The sequence below is a fragment of the Sinocyclocheilus rhinocerous genome, unplaced genomic scaffold (assembly GCF_001515625.1).
Source record: "Sinocyclocheilus rhinocerous isolate Xijiao unplaced genomic scaffold, SAMN03320098_v1.1 scaffold3824, whole genome shotgun sequence".
In the NCBI taxonomy this organism is placed as follows: domain Eukaryota; kingdom Metazoa; phylum Chordata; class Actinopteri; order Cypriniformes; family Cyprinidae; genus Sinocyclocheilus; species Sinocyclocheilus rhinocerous.
The window spans coordinates 66,148-79,924 of record NW_015641015.1 but is presented as its reverse complement, the minus strand read 5'-3'; the positions used below and the strand labels follow the sequence as shown (position 1 = coordinate 79,924).

General features: G+C 39.5%; 1 protein-coding gene across 1 annotated transcript in view; it reads left to right on the top strand.

Moving 5' to 3' along the window:
- The first annotated feature begins 1,098 nt into the window (after positions 1–1,098).
- LOC107753725 (neurexin-1a-like) overlaps positions 1,099–13,777 on the top strand; it is a 77,243-nt gene continuing 64,564 nt past the window's right edge. Inside the window, exons 1-2 of the mRNA XM_016569939.1 lie at positions 1,099–1,147; positions 3,961–5,032. Of these exons, the coding sequence (XP_016425425.1) occupies positions 4,324–5,032 (709 nt within the window). The 5' untranslated portion in view covers positions 1,099–1,147; positions 3,961–4,323. The remainder of the gene's footprint in view (positions 1,148–3,960; positions 5,033–13,777) is intronic.

Sequence of the window (13,777 nt, the reverse complement as noted above, 5' to 3'; positions counted from 1 at the left end):
AGGGATAAATCCAGGAAAACAGGCAAAGATCAGAAACCGAGAAAACAGACAAGGCAAGGCAAGGCAAGGCAAGGCAAAACAAGGAAACACGGGATGGATAACAGAAACTAGGAATAATAACCGGTTAAGCACTACTCGGCAGAGAATGGTTGTTTGAGTGAGTGTTATATAGTAGACTCATAATAATGAACTGTGACTTGACCTGACTCATGATAATCAGCTGTGACTAGACTTGACTCATGACATTACATAAGAAATTATATATATATATATATTTTTTTTTTTAATATATATATAACAATTATGTCCCCCTCACTTCTGAAATGATGGCTACGCCCCTGGATTGTAGACAGGCGAGTATAACAGGGTGTTGAACAGGGAACACAGCACACAACAGCAGATCACAGCAGTAGAATGAATAGCAGGCAGCGAATGCAATGGAAACACAGCAGTGAGATATACAATACTGTGCGTCCCAGAACAATATCAGGCGTCCAAAGAGGACGACAGTAGGTCTACAGAGGATGGAGGAAAACATCCACAGAGGATGAACACACTGCGTGAGAGAAGCAGGGTCACATAAACTTGTGAACGCAAGACTCCAGCATGACAGAGTTTGTGAGGTAAGTGTAAGTAGCATCCCTCGATGAGTGTGCTGTTTGTGTGCAGGTGTAATTAATTTACAGTCCAGCAAGAGAACGGTGTGTGGAGCCTGGAGTCCAGATTATTTAACCAAGATTAACAAATGGACAGAATGAATAAGAACTATTTTTCATAACATTCTAAAGCACACTGAGGTTATTCTGTAATATTATTGATTTATTTATGTGTTTATTTGTTTGTTATAATTCCCATTATTATTATTTTAAAAATAATAATATTTGACAGTTTCCGTTGGGTTAATTATGATGATGTCAGCAGTGCGCTGAACATTAGCGATTTAAACGCGATAGTAGGCCTACTTGACATCATCGCGGGCTTTGCATTGACTGAAATGGCCAAGATGCTGCAGAGCGCAGCGCCTCCCGCGTCACGTGACCCGGTGTGTGTCAGCGCTCCAGCCCTGCTGCACATCATTTACTCGCATCACAGCTTTACCTCAATAACTCACCGTTTTCATCAGTCGACGGGAGCCACGGCGTGCTGGGTAAACCGATTTTCATATGATTTCAAACGGCTCTGTGTATGTGTTGTGTGTACTAGTCTATTCTGCAGAAATCCCATGTAGATGCACATCGAGATTATATCAGGCGTCCAAAGAGGACGACAGTAGGTCTACAGAGGATGGAGGAAAACATCCACAGAGGATGAACACACTGCGTGAGAGAAGCAGGATCACATAAACTTGTGAACGCAAGACTCCAGCATGACAGAGTTTGTGAGGTAAGTGTAAGTAGCATCCCTCGATGAGTGTGCTGTTTGTGTGCAGGTGTAATTAATTTACAGTCCAGCAAGAGAACGGTGTGTGGAGCCTGGAGTCCAGATTATTTAACCAAGATTAACAAATGGACAGAATGAATAAGAACTATTTTTCATAACATTCTAAAGCACACTGAGGTTATTCTGTAATATTATTGATTTATTTATGTGTTTATTTGTTTGTTATAATTCCCATTATTATTATTTTAAAAATAATAATATTTGACAGTTTCCGTTGGGTTAATTATGATGATGTCAGCAGTGCGCTGAACATTAGCGATTTAAACGCGATAGTAGGCCTAATTGACATCATCGCGGGCTTTGCATTGACTGAAATGGCCAAGATGCTGCAGAGCGCAGCGCCTCCCGCGTCACGTGACCCGGTGTGTGTCAGCGCTCCAGCCCTGCTGCACATCATTTACTCGCATCACAGCTTTACCTCAATAACTCACCGTTTTCATCAGTCGACGGGAGCCACAGCGTGCTGGGTAAACCGATTTTCATATCATTTCAAACGGCTCTGTGTATGTGTTGTGTGTACTAGTCTATTCTGCAGAAATCCGATGTAGATGCACATCGAGATTCACAGCGTTCATTAACACTCCAGATGCGCTCGTGCGATGATGATGAATATAGTTTCGGTTTTGTCCGAATGGATCGTTTCAATGGATCTGCTCTGTTCTCAATGGATTCAGGTGAGCTCGATCGCTGCTGTTTGATGGCATGCGTGCTTTAAAAGATTTATAACATGCAACACGATTGGCTTTAATATGTTCCTCTATAGAAGATGAGCTCATGTGGGAGTTCTCGAGCTGTGTATGGGGCGCATCACCTCTGATCGCAGCGATTACATCTGGAGCTTCATTCATATTGTATATCGTTTACTAGCTCTGTTTTAGTCTTTGTGTCTTACTATCGAACCCGTCTGAAAATGAAAGGATGAGCTCGTGGACTTGTGCTTTATGAACTATGCAAGGTCGTCGTACACGCAAACATAACAATCGAACCCAGACGCCCTTAAGGTGTTATCCAGAACACTGGGTTGCTATTGCTGTAAGAATCAGTCTTTATGGGCAACGATGTCGATTTTCATATGATTTCAAACGGCTCTGTGTATGTGTTGTGTGTACTAGTCTATTCTGCAGAAATCCGATGTAGATGCACATCGAGATTCACAGCGTTCATTAACACTCCAGATGCGCTCGTGCGATGATGATGAATATAGTTTCGGTTTTGTCCGAATGGATCGTTTCAATGGATCTGCTCTGTTCTCAATGGATTCAGGTGAGCTCGATCGCTGCTGTTTGATGGCATGCGTGCTTTAAAAGATTTATAACATGCAACACGATTGGCTTTAATATGTTCCTCTATAGAAGATGAGCTCATGTGGGAGTTCTCGAGCTGTGTATGGGGCGCATCACCTCTGATCGCAGCGATTACATCTGGAGCTTCATTCATATTGTATATCGTTTACTAGCTCTGTTTTAGTCTTTGTGTCTTACTATCGAACCCGTCTGAAAATGAAACGATGAGCTCGTGGACTTGTGCTTTATGAACTATGCAATGTTTACGCAAACATAACAATCGAACCCAGACGCCCTTAAGGTGTTATCCAGAACACTGGGTTGCTATTGCTGTAAGAATCAGTCTTTATGGGCAACGATGTTGATGTTCTAATCCGTGATGTACAGAGATGATTAAATATATAAAAGAGATGGGGATAGTTGTCACATGTCTTACTCCAGTAAATGTTAGTTTAGGTAGGTTTTTTCCTCCTTGCGTTAAAGTCTTGTCTACAATCAGACATTACCACCGTTTTTCCCACAAGAAAAAAAAAAAGTTCAGTTAATTAAACACATTGAACCTGTAGTGGGGCATGTTGTCACACTCTGGGAGGGGGTTATTGACAGTAATTACATCTTTGTATGACATGAAAAACCTACTTCTACAACATATCTGTATTTAAAATACACTATGGTATTTAATTATTTAATAAATAAATAAAAAGACGAAAAATAGAGAATGTTTTACAGAAATGTCAAACCTTTTTGGCCAAAATACACTGTAATTCATGAAATGACAACAAATAAATATGCTATTCCTTGATATAAATGGGACAACTTGCCTTGACCTGTGCATTTTTATGCAAATCCTGGCAAACACTTCAGTTCAGTCACTTTGCTTAAAAAAAAAGAAAAAAAGCATGTACTGCAGTGAAGGCCACTCACAGTCACGTATTATAAGCAATAGTAAATCAGTCATGTTTGTCTACTAGGATTTGTGTAAGTCAGTATTTTCCAACCCTGTTTCTGGAGGCACGCCATCACTGCACATTTTCTAACTCTTTTTAATTCCTAACACTTGATTCAACTCCAAAAGCTAAAAGAGAGGAGTCAGATAAGGGAGACATCCAAAATGTGTACCACTGGTCTGCATCCAGGAACAGGGATGGGAAACACTTCTGTAAGCAACTAATTCTTCCTTAGGATGTCAGAACGATTGTCAGATTAACTGCTATTTGTGTTTTTGTTTTTTCTCCAGTGTCAATGGCCGTATGTTGAGGGATCAGAGATGACGTCTGCTGCCTGCTTCTGCTGAAAGAGGATTTAACCCTTTAAAGCACTTATGGTCAAAACCACAGTTTCAGACAAAAAGTAACATGATGGATGACACTGAACAGTGTGGATACGGCAAAGCGTGGATGATAACTGAAAAAAATTAAATGCAGAACAAAAATAAGGTTGGTGACACGAGGAGAAAAGTTGTGAAATGGTCTCTATAGATGTTGAAACATCCTGAGAGAGACTGTCAGGTGGTTTATGTGATTTGGAAATTGTGGTCACTATTATATTTTGTCCATTCAAAATCTTACTAAGATTACTATAAACTCAGCCTGACTACATTATGATTCTTCAAATGCGACATGGTGCCCATCTCCTCTGGATTGGACTGGTTGTATGTGCTGTGGAAGCTGGAGCTAGTCTCCGGTTTACTGGCGCAGAGGGACAGTGGGCCTCGTTCCCCATGTGGAACGCTTGCTGTGAGAGCGAGATGAGCTTCAGCATGAAAACCAAGAATTTAAAGGGACTTCTGGTGTACTTTGATGATGAAGGCTTCTGCGATTTCCTCGAGCTGCACATACAAGAGGGGAAACTCAGACTACGCTTTTCTATTTTCTGTGCTGAACCTGCTTACGTACTTTCAGATGTTGTCATCAGTGACAACCAATGGCATGAAGTCACAATCAGGAGGAACTTCAGAAACACTACACTCATCGTTGACAAAGAAATAAAGTGGCAGGACGTTAAGTCCAAAAGGCGGGATATGACTGTCTTCAGTCACTTGTTCTTAGGAGGGATTCCACCAGAACTAAGATTGATGTCTTTACAGCTGACATTGGACACTGTGAAGGATCACACTGCCTTTATGGGCTGGATAACAGACTTGAAAGTCAGCAATTCAGAGCCTTTCATCATTAACAGTGCCGGGGTAAGCACTGACCTCTGTGGCTCACACAACATGTGCTTAAACGGAGGTGTATGCAGTGTTGTCAATAATGAGCCTACATGTGACTGCTCTGAAACCGGCTATCAGGGAAAGGACTGCGGTGAAGGTAAACTATCTTGATTCAGCAACATTGCACGTGATTGATAAAACTGCAAGTCATTTGCAAATCAATAAACAAGCCTAGACTATTTTTGCCTTAAAAGAAAGAGTTCCCTCAAAAATTTAAATGAGCTGAAAATGTGCTCACCCTCGGGCCATCCAAGATGTAGATGAGTTAGTTTTTTCATGGGAACAAATTTGGAGAAATGTAGCATTCCATCACTTGCTCATCAATGGATCCTCTGCAATGAATTAAAATTACCAAAATTAGAAATGTAAAAATACCAATACGGGTTACCAATTAATTGTTACTCATTGGGGATTTGGGTGGTCGAGGAGCTTTAGTTATGCACTACCTTAGTACAGCTTTTGATTTAATAGATCATGATATTCTCATTGAGCGCTTAGAACATGTTGTGGGTCTGAGAGGGACTGTTTTAAAATGGTTTTCTTCTTATTTGAAGGAAAGATCCTTTTCAGTGACAGTTGGGGAATTCCCATCCTCTGCTGTTTCTATTAACTGTGGAGTTCCTCAAGGCTCCATTTTGGGGCCTATTTTGTTTTCTTTATTCTCGCCAGAGGTGGAAAGTCCAGGGGTCAGAAAGTAAAAGTCCTGCCATATGTTTATTCCACTCATGAACTCAGCCAGCTAATTTCACTAATTAGTTCTACCTCCTGGCTGAAAAACTGTGCTAATTAGCAAATCCAGGTGATTGGAACAAAATACTGAGGAGGACTTTTGCTTTCTGAACCTGTACTTTCCACCTCTGATTCTCGCTGCCCTTAGGTCTTGTTTTAAAAAAAAAACAGCATGTCGTATCATCTTCATGCCGATGGTATTCATATTTATTTGCCTATTAAACCTGGAGGACTAACTTCTCATTCATCTTTGTTATTACGTCTTGTGGAGGTGAAGTGCTGGTTAGAGCAAAATCGCCTCCAGGTAAATGCGACTAAATCTGAATTTCTGTCATGATAAATGTAATGGGGCGAACGAGACGAGAGATGTGCAGATCCATCTGCAAAGCTTTATTTTCAAACATGGTCAAAACAGGCTTGGGTCAGACACCAGCAAACAGATATAGACAAGGCAAGAGTAATCCATATACAGGCATGGGTCAAACGACGGCAAACGTAATCCAGGGGGCGAGGCAAACGAGTAATCCAAAACATGCAATAATCCAGGCAAGGGGCAAACAGAGTCCAAATGACAAAACAAGAGAATAATCCAAGACAGGCAGGTGATCAAGAAACAGGCAATCAGGCAACACGACGTGACTAAACTAAGACTAGAACTTGGAACAAGAACTGGAAACTATGACTGAAAACTGGCTCCGTAATGTTGCTATCACCAGGAGAGAGATACATGCAAACAATACTCGGCGATTTGAAAGAGGAAGTCCATGGCTTATAAAGTGTCTTAGATTGGTTATAGCTGTGTGTGTCATTAGTGCAATGGATGCTGGGAAATGTAGTCCGTGGTGACATGTGGAAGTCTGTGTAGTGTGACAGTCAATATAATGGAAGAGCGATCTCTGATGGTAAGCGGATGGAAGTCCATGGGCAGGATTCATGACAATAACTCTCGGAGGCATTGGCATGGTAATGTAGATGACAATGTTAATGTGTTTATGGTTGCTTATCTTGAAATTAATTCGGCAGACCACACAATATGCACAGCGATATGGAGTAAAAGAGCATTCACTTAGGTATTAATTTCAGATGTTTCTGAAGCGTGCTGCAACTGCTACAGCAAGCACTAGCCAATTATTTAAATGTTGAGCAGCAAGCTCATTGACTTCTGATACAAAAAGAACCAATCAGCTGCTCCATGTGATAATGATGTCATTATGTCAGATTGAGTTTCATGCGAGAATTTTGGATTTTGGATCATTTTTAGGCCAAATCAGGTTGACAGTGACATAAAAGATGTTTTAGGTCCATGGTCAATGAATTTGCAGCCCCAGATAAGGAATCTGGATGTAATATTTGACTCTACCCCAAGATTTGATGATCAGATCAAATGTGTAGTGAAAAGTTGCTTTCTTCAATTGAAGACTATTGCAAAAATGAAGTCTTTTTTGTCTGTTGCTGATCTTGAGATAGTGATTCACACATTTGTCTCCTCACGCTTGAATTATTGTAATACACTTTATTTGGGAGTAAGCCAATCTCTTATTTCAAAATTGCAATTTGTCCAGAATGCAGCTGCACGGCTCCTCACTAATTCTCAATGAATGCAGTGAACTCGTTTATTGCATGTGCTGTGAGTTTAGCGCACGGAACGTAACGGCCACCAGTTAGGCTTTATTATTGCGGCAGATGTTTACAGCATTTTACTAGATTTGTAGTGAGACATTTTTGTAAGCACGTTTTCACTGAAACTGGAGTTTTCCTTCAAAATAAAAGCTCTAGTGCTGTTCCTGTCAAAATAAAAGCTTAAAAGTGCAGTAAGAATTGCTGACATCTAGCGGTTTAAATGTAGTCCAAATTCAAAATATATTAGGAAAGGATTATGTAATTTCCCTACTGTAGTTTAAAGCAAAAATAATATACCTATGAAATATTCATTTTCATTTATTTTACAGTGCAGTTGCATTTACAATATATGGCTATTACTGTCATTGTTGTTATTATTATATTCTAATTTGTTTGGCTTCCTAAAACACCAGTGTGAATGTAATTTAGACTGAGACAGTATATCACAAATAAAAAGAGGGTTGAGTCCCCTTTAAAGTTCAGGTACAAGTCAATTCACTCACTTTTTAAGTTTTCTTAGGAACATGGGTTGGAGCTCTTAATTTTGGACTCTCCAAGTGCATAGAATAATTTAACTTTAAAATTTACAAAATTGTCATTTTTTTCGCAATAATTTCTCAATAAATATTGTATCGTGGACTTCATATTGCAATATTATCGTATCGTGAGATTTTGATATCGTTACATCCCAGGTATACCATCAATTGATATTTTTAAATCTTGTTTGAAAACGTACTTTCTTTTAATTGTTGAAATTTGACATTCTTATTTTGTGTTATTTTCTCTTTGATGTTGCTATCTTTAATTTTTTCGGTTATTGTTACTTTTATTAATTTTGTCTTTTTGTTCTGTTTTTATCATTATTTGTATTTTTTACTGTAAAAACCTTTGGTCTAATTTGTAGTGGAAAGGGCTCTGTAAACAAACTAGACTTGAGCCTTAAATGGCCATCAGAATAAGTCCAAACAGCTGATAAAAACATCAAAATAATCCAAGTAATCCACACCACTCCAGTCCATCAATTAATGTCTTGTGAAGCCAAAAGCATGTTTGTAGGAAACACATCCATCATTCAGGCGTTTTAACTAAAATATAAGTCCATAATAACACTTCCTCTAGTGAAAAGGAGGTTTGGTCTGAATAAATGTATAATATAAATAGAAATCTGCACAGATCAAGCACCGTTTATAAGTGAAAACAGTCCAAAACAGCTCTAAATAAATATGCTTACATTTTTGCCAGAAGCAATGGTTTGAAGTTAAAAACGTCTTGATGGATTTGTGGACTGGTTGGTAATTGATGGACTGGAATGGTGTGGGTTACTTGTGGATTATTGTGATGTTCAGATATATTCTTTCAAACATTTGCAGTCACATTTCTTGTTATGCGTAGCTATTGTGCTACATAAATCAGAGACCTTTTCATATTTGTATTGCACTTTGTCTAAATGTTTACTTTCGTACAAACAAATAAGATGCAAACCAAGACGAGTTCAAGTTAAACATTCATTTTCAACTTTGATTATAGATTATGTGATTCTATACATTCAGTGTATGTATGTGGCAGATGATATTCACAGCATTTCCTTTTAAAGGGGTCATCGGATGCGACATGCACTTTTACAAGCTGTTTGAACTGAAATGTGTGTTGGCAGTGTGTGTACACAACCACCCTATAATGATAATGATCCTCCCGGTGTTTTTTTTTTAAATCTCGTTAAATCATTTCCCCTTTCTCAAATCGAGCCGATCCCAGATGCCTGTGTGTGACGTCACACAGACAGGCCCCTCCCACGATAGTTTGATTGACAGTAGTGTTTCAGCACAGACTGGACTGGTGTCTTACCTCAGAACGCCCTCAGTGAGCTGTCATCAGTCCGCCATTGTTTCACCGCCGGAGCAGATGTAGACAAGAATGACTCCTAAGCGATTGAGGTGTTTTGTTGTTGGATGTAATAATGAACATAGCAGTCGTCATTTACTCCCGACATCTGAGCCGCTGAAGACGCAGTGGATAACGTTTGATTCTGAACAGGGCCGGCGCTAGCTATAGGCAGAGCAGGCAGTTGCCTAGGGCCTCGGACTTTGAGGAGGGGCCTCCATAACCATAACATATATTGGCCAGTCTACTAGTCAAGACGGGCAGCAAAATAATATCTTATTGTGGCAACGTTTCGACCATCAGGTCTTCGTCAGGCACAAATTACGTAAACTGGTACAACTTTTTATAAGTAACAGGTGATCATTCTAATTAGACACATTCAATCACTGTGCAGGTACACTCCCACAAAGAGAGAGAGAGAGAGAGAAACGGCATTAAACTCGAATAAATACACAAATCAATACAGATCAATAATCACTCAAAATATTCAAACAATACTGAAGACAGATGAAAAAATACACACAATCCTATAGAAAAGGCCTAATATCAAAATCTTCATTCAAATCAAAAGGTGACAACGTATTTAGAGTATAAATCCAAAAACATTCCCTTTGTAAAAGTTTCCTCTCAAAATCTCTCCTCCTTGATGGTTTTTGTACCTTCTCTATACCAATATACTGTAAGGCACTAACATTGTGTCCCACTTTGTTAAAATGAGATGCTATAGGACTGCGTTCAACTCCCGTCCTAATATTACTCCGATGTTCAGTAATGCGGGTGCGTAATGATCTAGAAGTTTTACCAACGTAAGCGAGACCACACGGACAACGAATAAGATAAATCACATGTGTAGATGAACAAGTAATTGTACCGCGTATCAGTATGTTACGACCAGTGTGTGGATGGCTGAAAAATGTACATTTATATGTAAAAGTACACTGGGCACAATTGCCGCATCTATAATTACCAGGAGGAAGGTTTCACTACACTAGACGGGAACTCCGATCTTACAAGCATGTCACGCAGGTTACTTTGACGTTTAAAAACCAAACGGGGGCCATCCTTGAAAACATGAGACAATTTAGAATCACTAGAAATCATGTGCCAATGCCTGTAAAGAACCGTACGAAATTCTGCACCTAATGCTGAATCCCTAACCGAACAAATAGGGCTATTGCCTAGTTGTGTTTTATTGCTCGTAGCACGTAGGCACTGTGTTTGAGATGTATCATCAAATTTACTTTTAGCTTCTTCTATACATTCCCTACGATAATCACGATGTAGAAATCTTGAAGTCAAATCAGCGGACCATCGAGAGTAAGACTCTTCAGTGCTACACACTCTGCGCACACGTTTAAACTGGCCAATAGTCAGGCTTTTAATAAGAGGTTTTCTTAATGTAAAGGTACACATTTCTGAGGGTAAACTTCAAACTGAATTGTATCGTAAACCAACGGATCGTAATACGATTTTAAGAGGTGATAGTTTCCATCCAAAACCTCTTATTAAAAGCAATATTTGTTCGGTTAGGTATTCAGCATTAGGTGCAGAATTTCGTAAGGTTCTTTACAGGCATTGGCATATTATTTCTAGTGATTCTAAATTGTCTCATGTTTTCAAGGATGGCCCCCGTTTGGTTTTTAAACGTCAAAGTAAGCTGCGTGACATGCTTGTAAGATCGGAGTTCCCGTCTAGTGTAGTGAAACCTTCCTCCTGGTAATTATAGATGCGGCAATTGTGCCCAGTGTACTTTTACATATAAATGTACATTTTTCAGCCATCCACACACTGGTCGTAACATACTGATACGCGGTACAATTACTTGTTCATCTACACATGTGATTTATCTTATTCGTTGTCCGTGTGGTCTCGCTTACGTTGGTAAAACTTCTAGATCATTACGCACCCGCATTACTGAACATCGGAGTAATATTAGGACGGGAGTTGAACGCAGTCCTATAGCATCTCATTTTAACAAAGTGGGACACAATGTTAGTGCCTTACAGTATATTGTAGGGGTGTAACGGTACACAAATATGACAGTTCTGCTGATTTGGCTTCAAGATTTCTACATCGAGGTTATCGTAGGGAATGGATAGAAGAACCTAAGAGGAAATTTGATGATACATCTCAAACACAGTGTCTACGTGCTACGAGCAATAAAACACAACTAGGCAATAGCCCTATTTGTTCGGTTAGGTATTCAGCATTAGGTGCAGAATTTCGTAAGGTTCTTTACAGGCATTGGCATATTATTTCTAGTGATTCTAAATTGTCTCATGTTTTCAAGGATGGCCCCCGTTTGGTTTTTAAACGTCAAAGTAAGCTGCGTGACATGCTTGTAAGATCGGAGTTCCCGTCTAGTGTAGTGAAACCTTCCTCCTGGTAATTATAGATGCGGCAATTGTGTCCAGTGTACTTTTACATATAAATGTAAATTTTTCAGCCATCCACACACTGGTCGTAACATACTGATACGCGGTACAATTACTTGTTCATCTACACATGTGATTTATCTTATTCGTTGTCCGTGTGGTCTCGCTTACGTTGGTAAAACTTCTAGATCATTACGCACCCGCATTACTGAACATCGGAGTAATATTAGGACGGGAGTTGAACGCAGTCCTATAGCATCTCATTTTAACAAAGTGGGACACAATGTTAGTGCCTTACAGTATATTGGTATAGAGAAGGTACAAAAACCGTCAAGGTGGGGAGATTTTGAGAGGAAACTTTTGCAAAGGGAATGTTTTTGGATTTATACTCTAAATATGTTGTCACCTTTTGGGTTGAATGAAGATTTTGATATTAAGCCTTTTCTATAGGATTGTGTGTATTTTTTCATCTGTCTTCAGTATTGATTGAATATTTTGAGTGATTATTGATCAGATCTGTATTGATTTGTTAGTTTATTCGAGTTCAAGATTTGTATTTGACCTGTATTGATTTGTTGCTCCAAAATTAATTGAACATACAAGAGCTTCAACATTAACCCCCCGGAACCATCAGCTTGGAAATACATAGACAATTAAGACACTTAGTAATGTCTTTAAAAGCGAACAGTGGTAATCGTGTAGATGTGGCAGTGGGACATCTATACTGTAGCTTGGTTATGAGGATATGTGTCTCTCAGCAGTGAGGTCCATGCCAGCCGGGACTTGAAACCCTTAGTGATCTGAAACAAAAGAAGACGACAACCGGGAGGTGCACAGTAATATGCTCATGCTTATAGTGGGGAGGGAGGGTGGGTTGCGAGCAGTTTGAGCATACTTACCGAGCAGTAATGCCACGTATATATGTCCCGTATTTAATAGGAGAATGGTAGTGATTGAAGCGATTTGACAGCTGACCGCGTCAGCTGGTCGCAGCACTATGCCTACGTGGCCTGATTGAACTAACGCTGCGCTCGATTTATTCGAGTTTAATGTGGGTTTTCTCTCTCTCTCTCTCTCTCTCTCTCTCTTTCTCTCTCTCTCCTTGTGGGAGTGTACCTGCACAGTGATTGAATATGTCTAATTAGAATGATCACCTGTTACTTATAAAGAGTTGTACCAATTTACGTGCCCAGACGCGACGCTTTGAATTTGCGTGTACAGTAAATGACATCGCGCCGGGAGCTGACTAGCAAAATAGCTACAAAAGTAAAAGCAAATAAGTTTTTATTCAAATTCAAAAAGCAAACACACTAGACCATTTTTTTTTTTTTTTTTTAAAGTAGGCAGATGTGTTTAACTTCTAAATTGTGCTGATGATTAGCCTACATTACTATAACACAACACTTTCAGTTTCAATTAACTAGAAGCGTCTCTTTCACTTACACTTGATTTGTGTAGGCTATGTAGTGCATATTTAAGGTAGCAATACAATACATATATGTGTTAATATTAATAATATGACAATAAACAGTTAATATTGGTTAAATAGGAGGGGGAAATCCTGCCCATACACAGCTAGGAAGAAAAAAATTATAAAAGCACTGATGTTCATTTACTGAAGTGGTATTCAGGAACTGTGAGTAAATTACTGAAAAAAAAAAAAATACTGCAAAATAATAATAATAATATCACAGCTGTAATAACATCCTCAACAAACAAAAAAGAGATTACCTTAAATAAAGTTTTATTATGTATGTACAGCACAGGTAAAAATTTTGGACACATTACAGTTTTTAATGTTTTTGAAAGAAGTCTCTTTGTCACGGTTTTGCTACTGTGAGGAGACGAAAGAGTGCGGAGTCGATGGAGATCGTCTCAGGTTACTTATGTAACCATGGTTCCCTGAGTAGGGAACGAGACACTGCATCCTCTAGGGGTCGCTATGCCTAGGCTACATACCCCAAAAAACTTACCTGTTAGGGCCAGAACCCCTGGGCAGAGCTCAAGGCTTGGAATCAGGAATAGATTCCTTTAGGGGAATACGACCAAGAGCCTAGAATCATACTAAGTCTTGGCCTGTCACACAGTGGCTACCACACATTTCTCTGTATATGCTGAAGGAACTGTCTCAACAGACCCCTAGTAGCAACACCCTGTTAAAGTAGGTATCCAGAGGATACATAGGAGGAGCGGTGCCCAAGGCGGAACCGGGGTTTTAAACCACTCAAGAAAGAGCA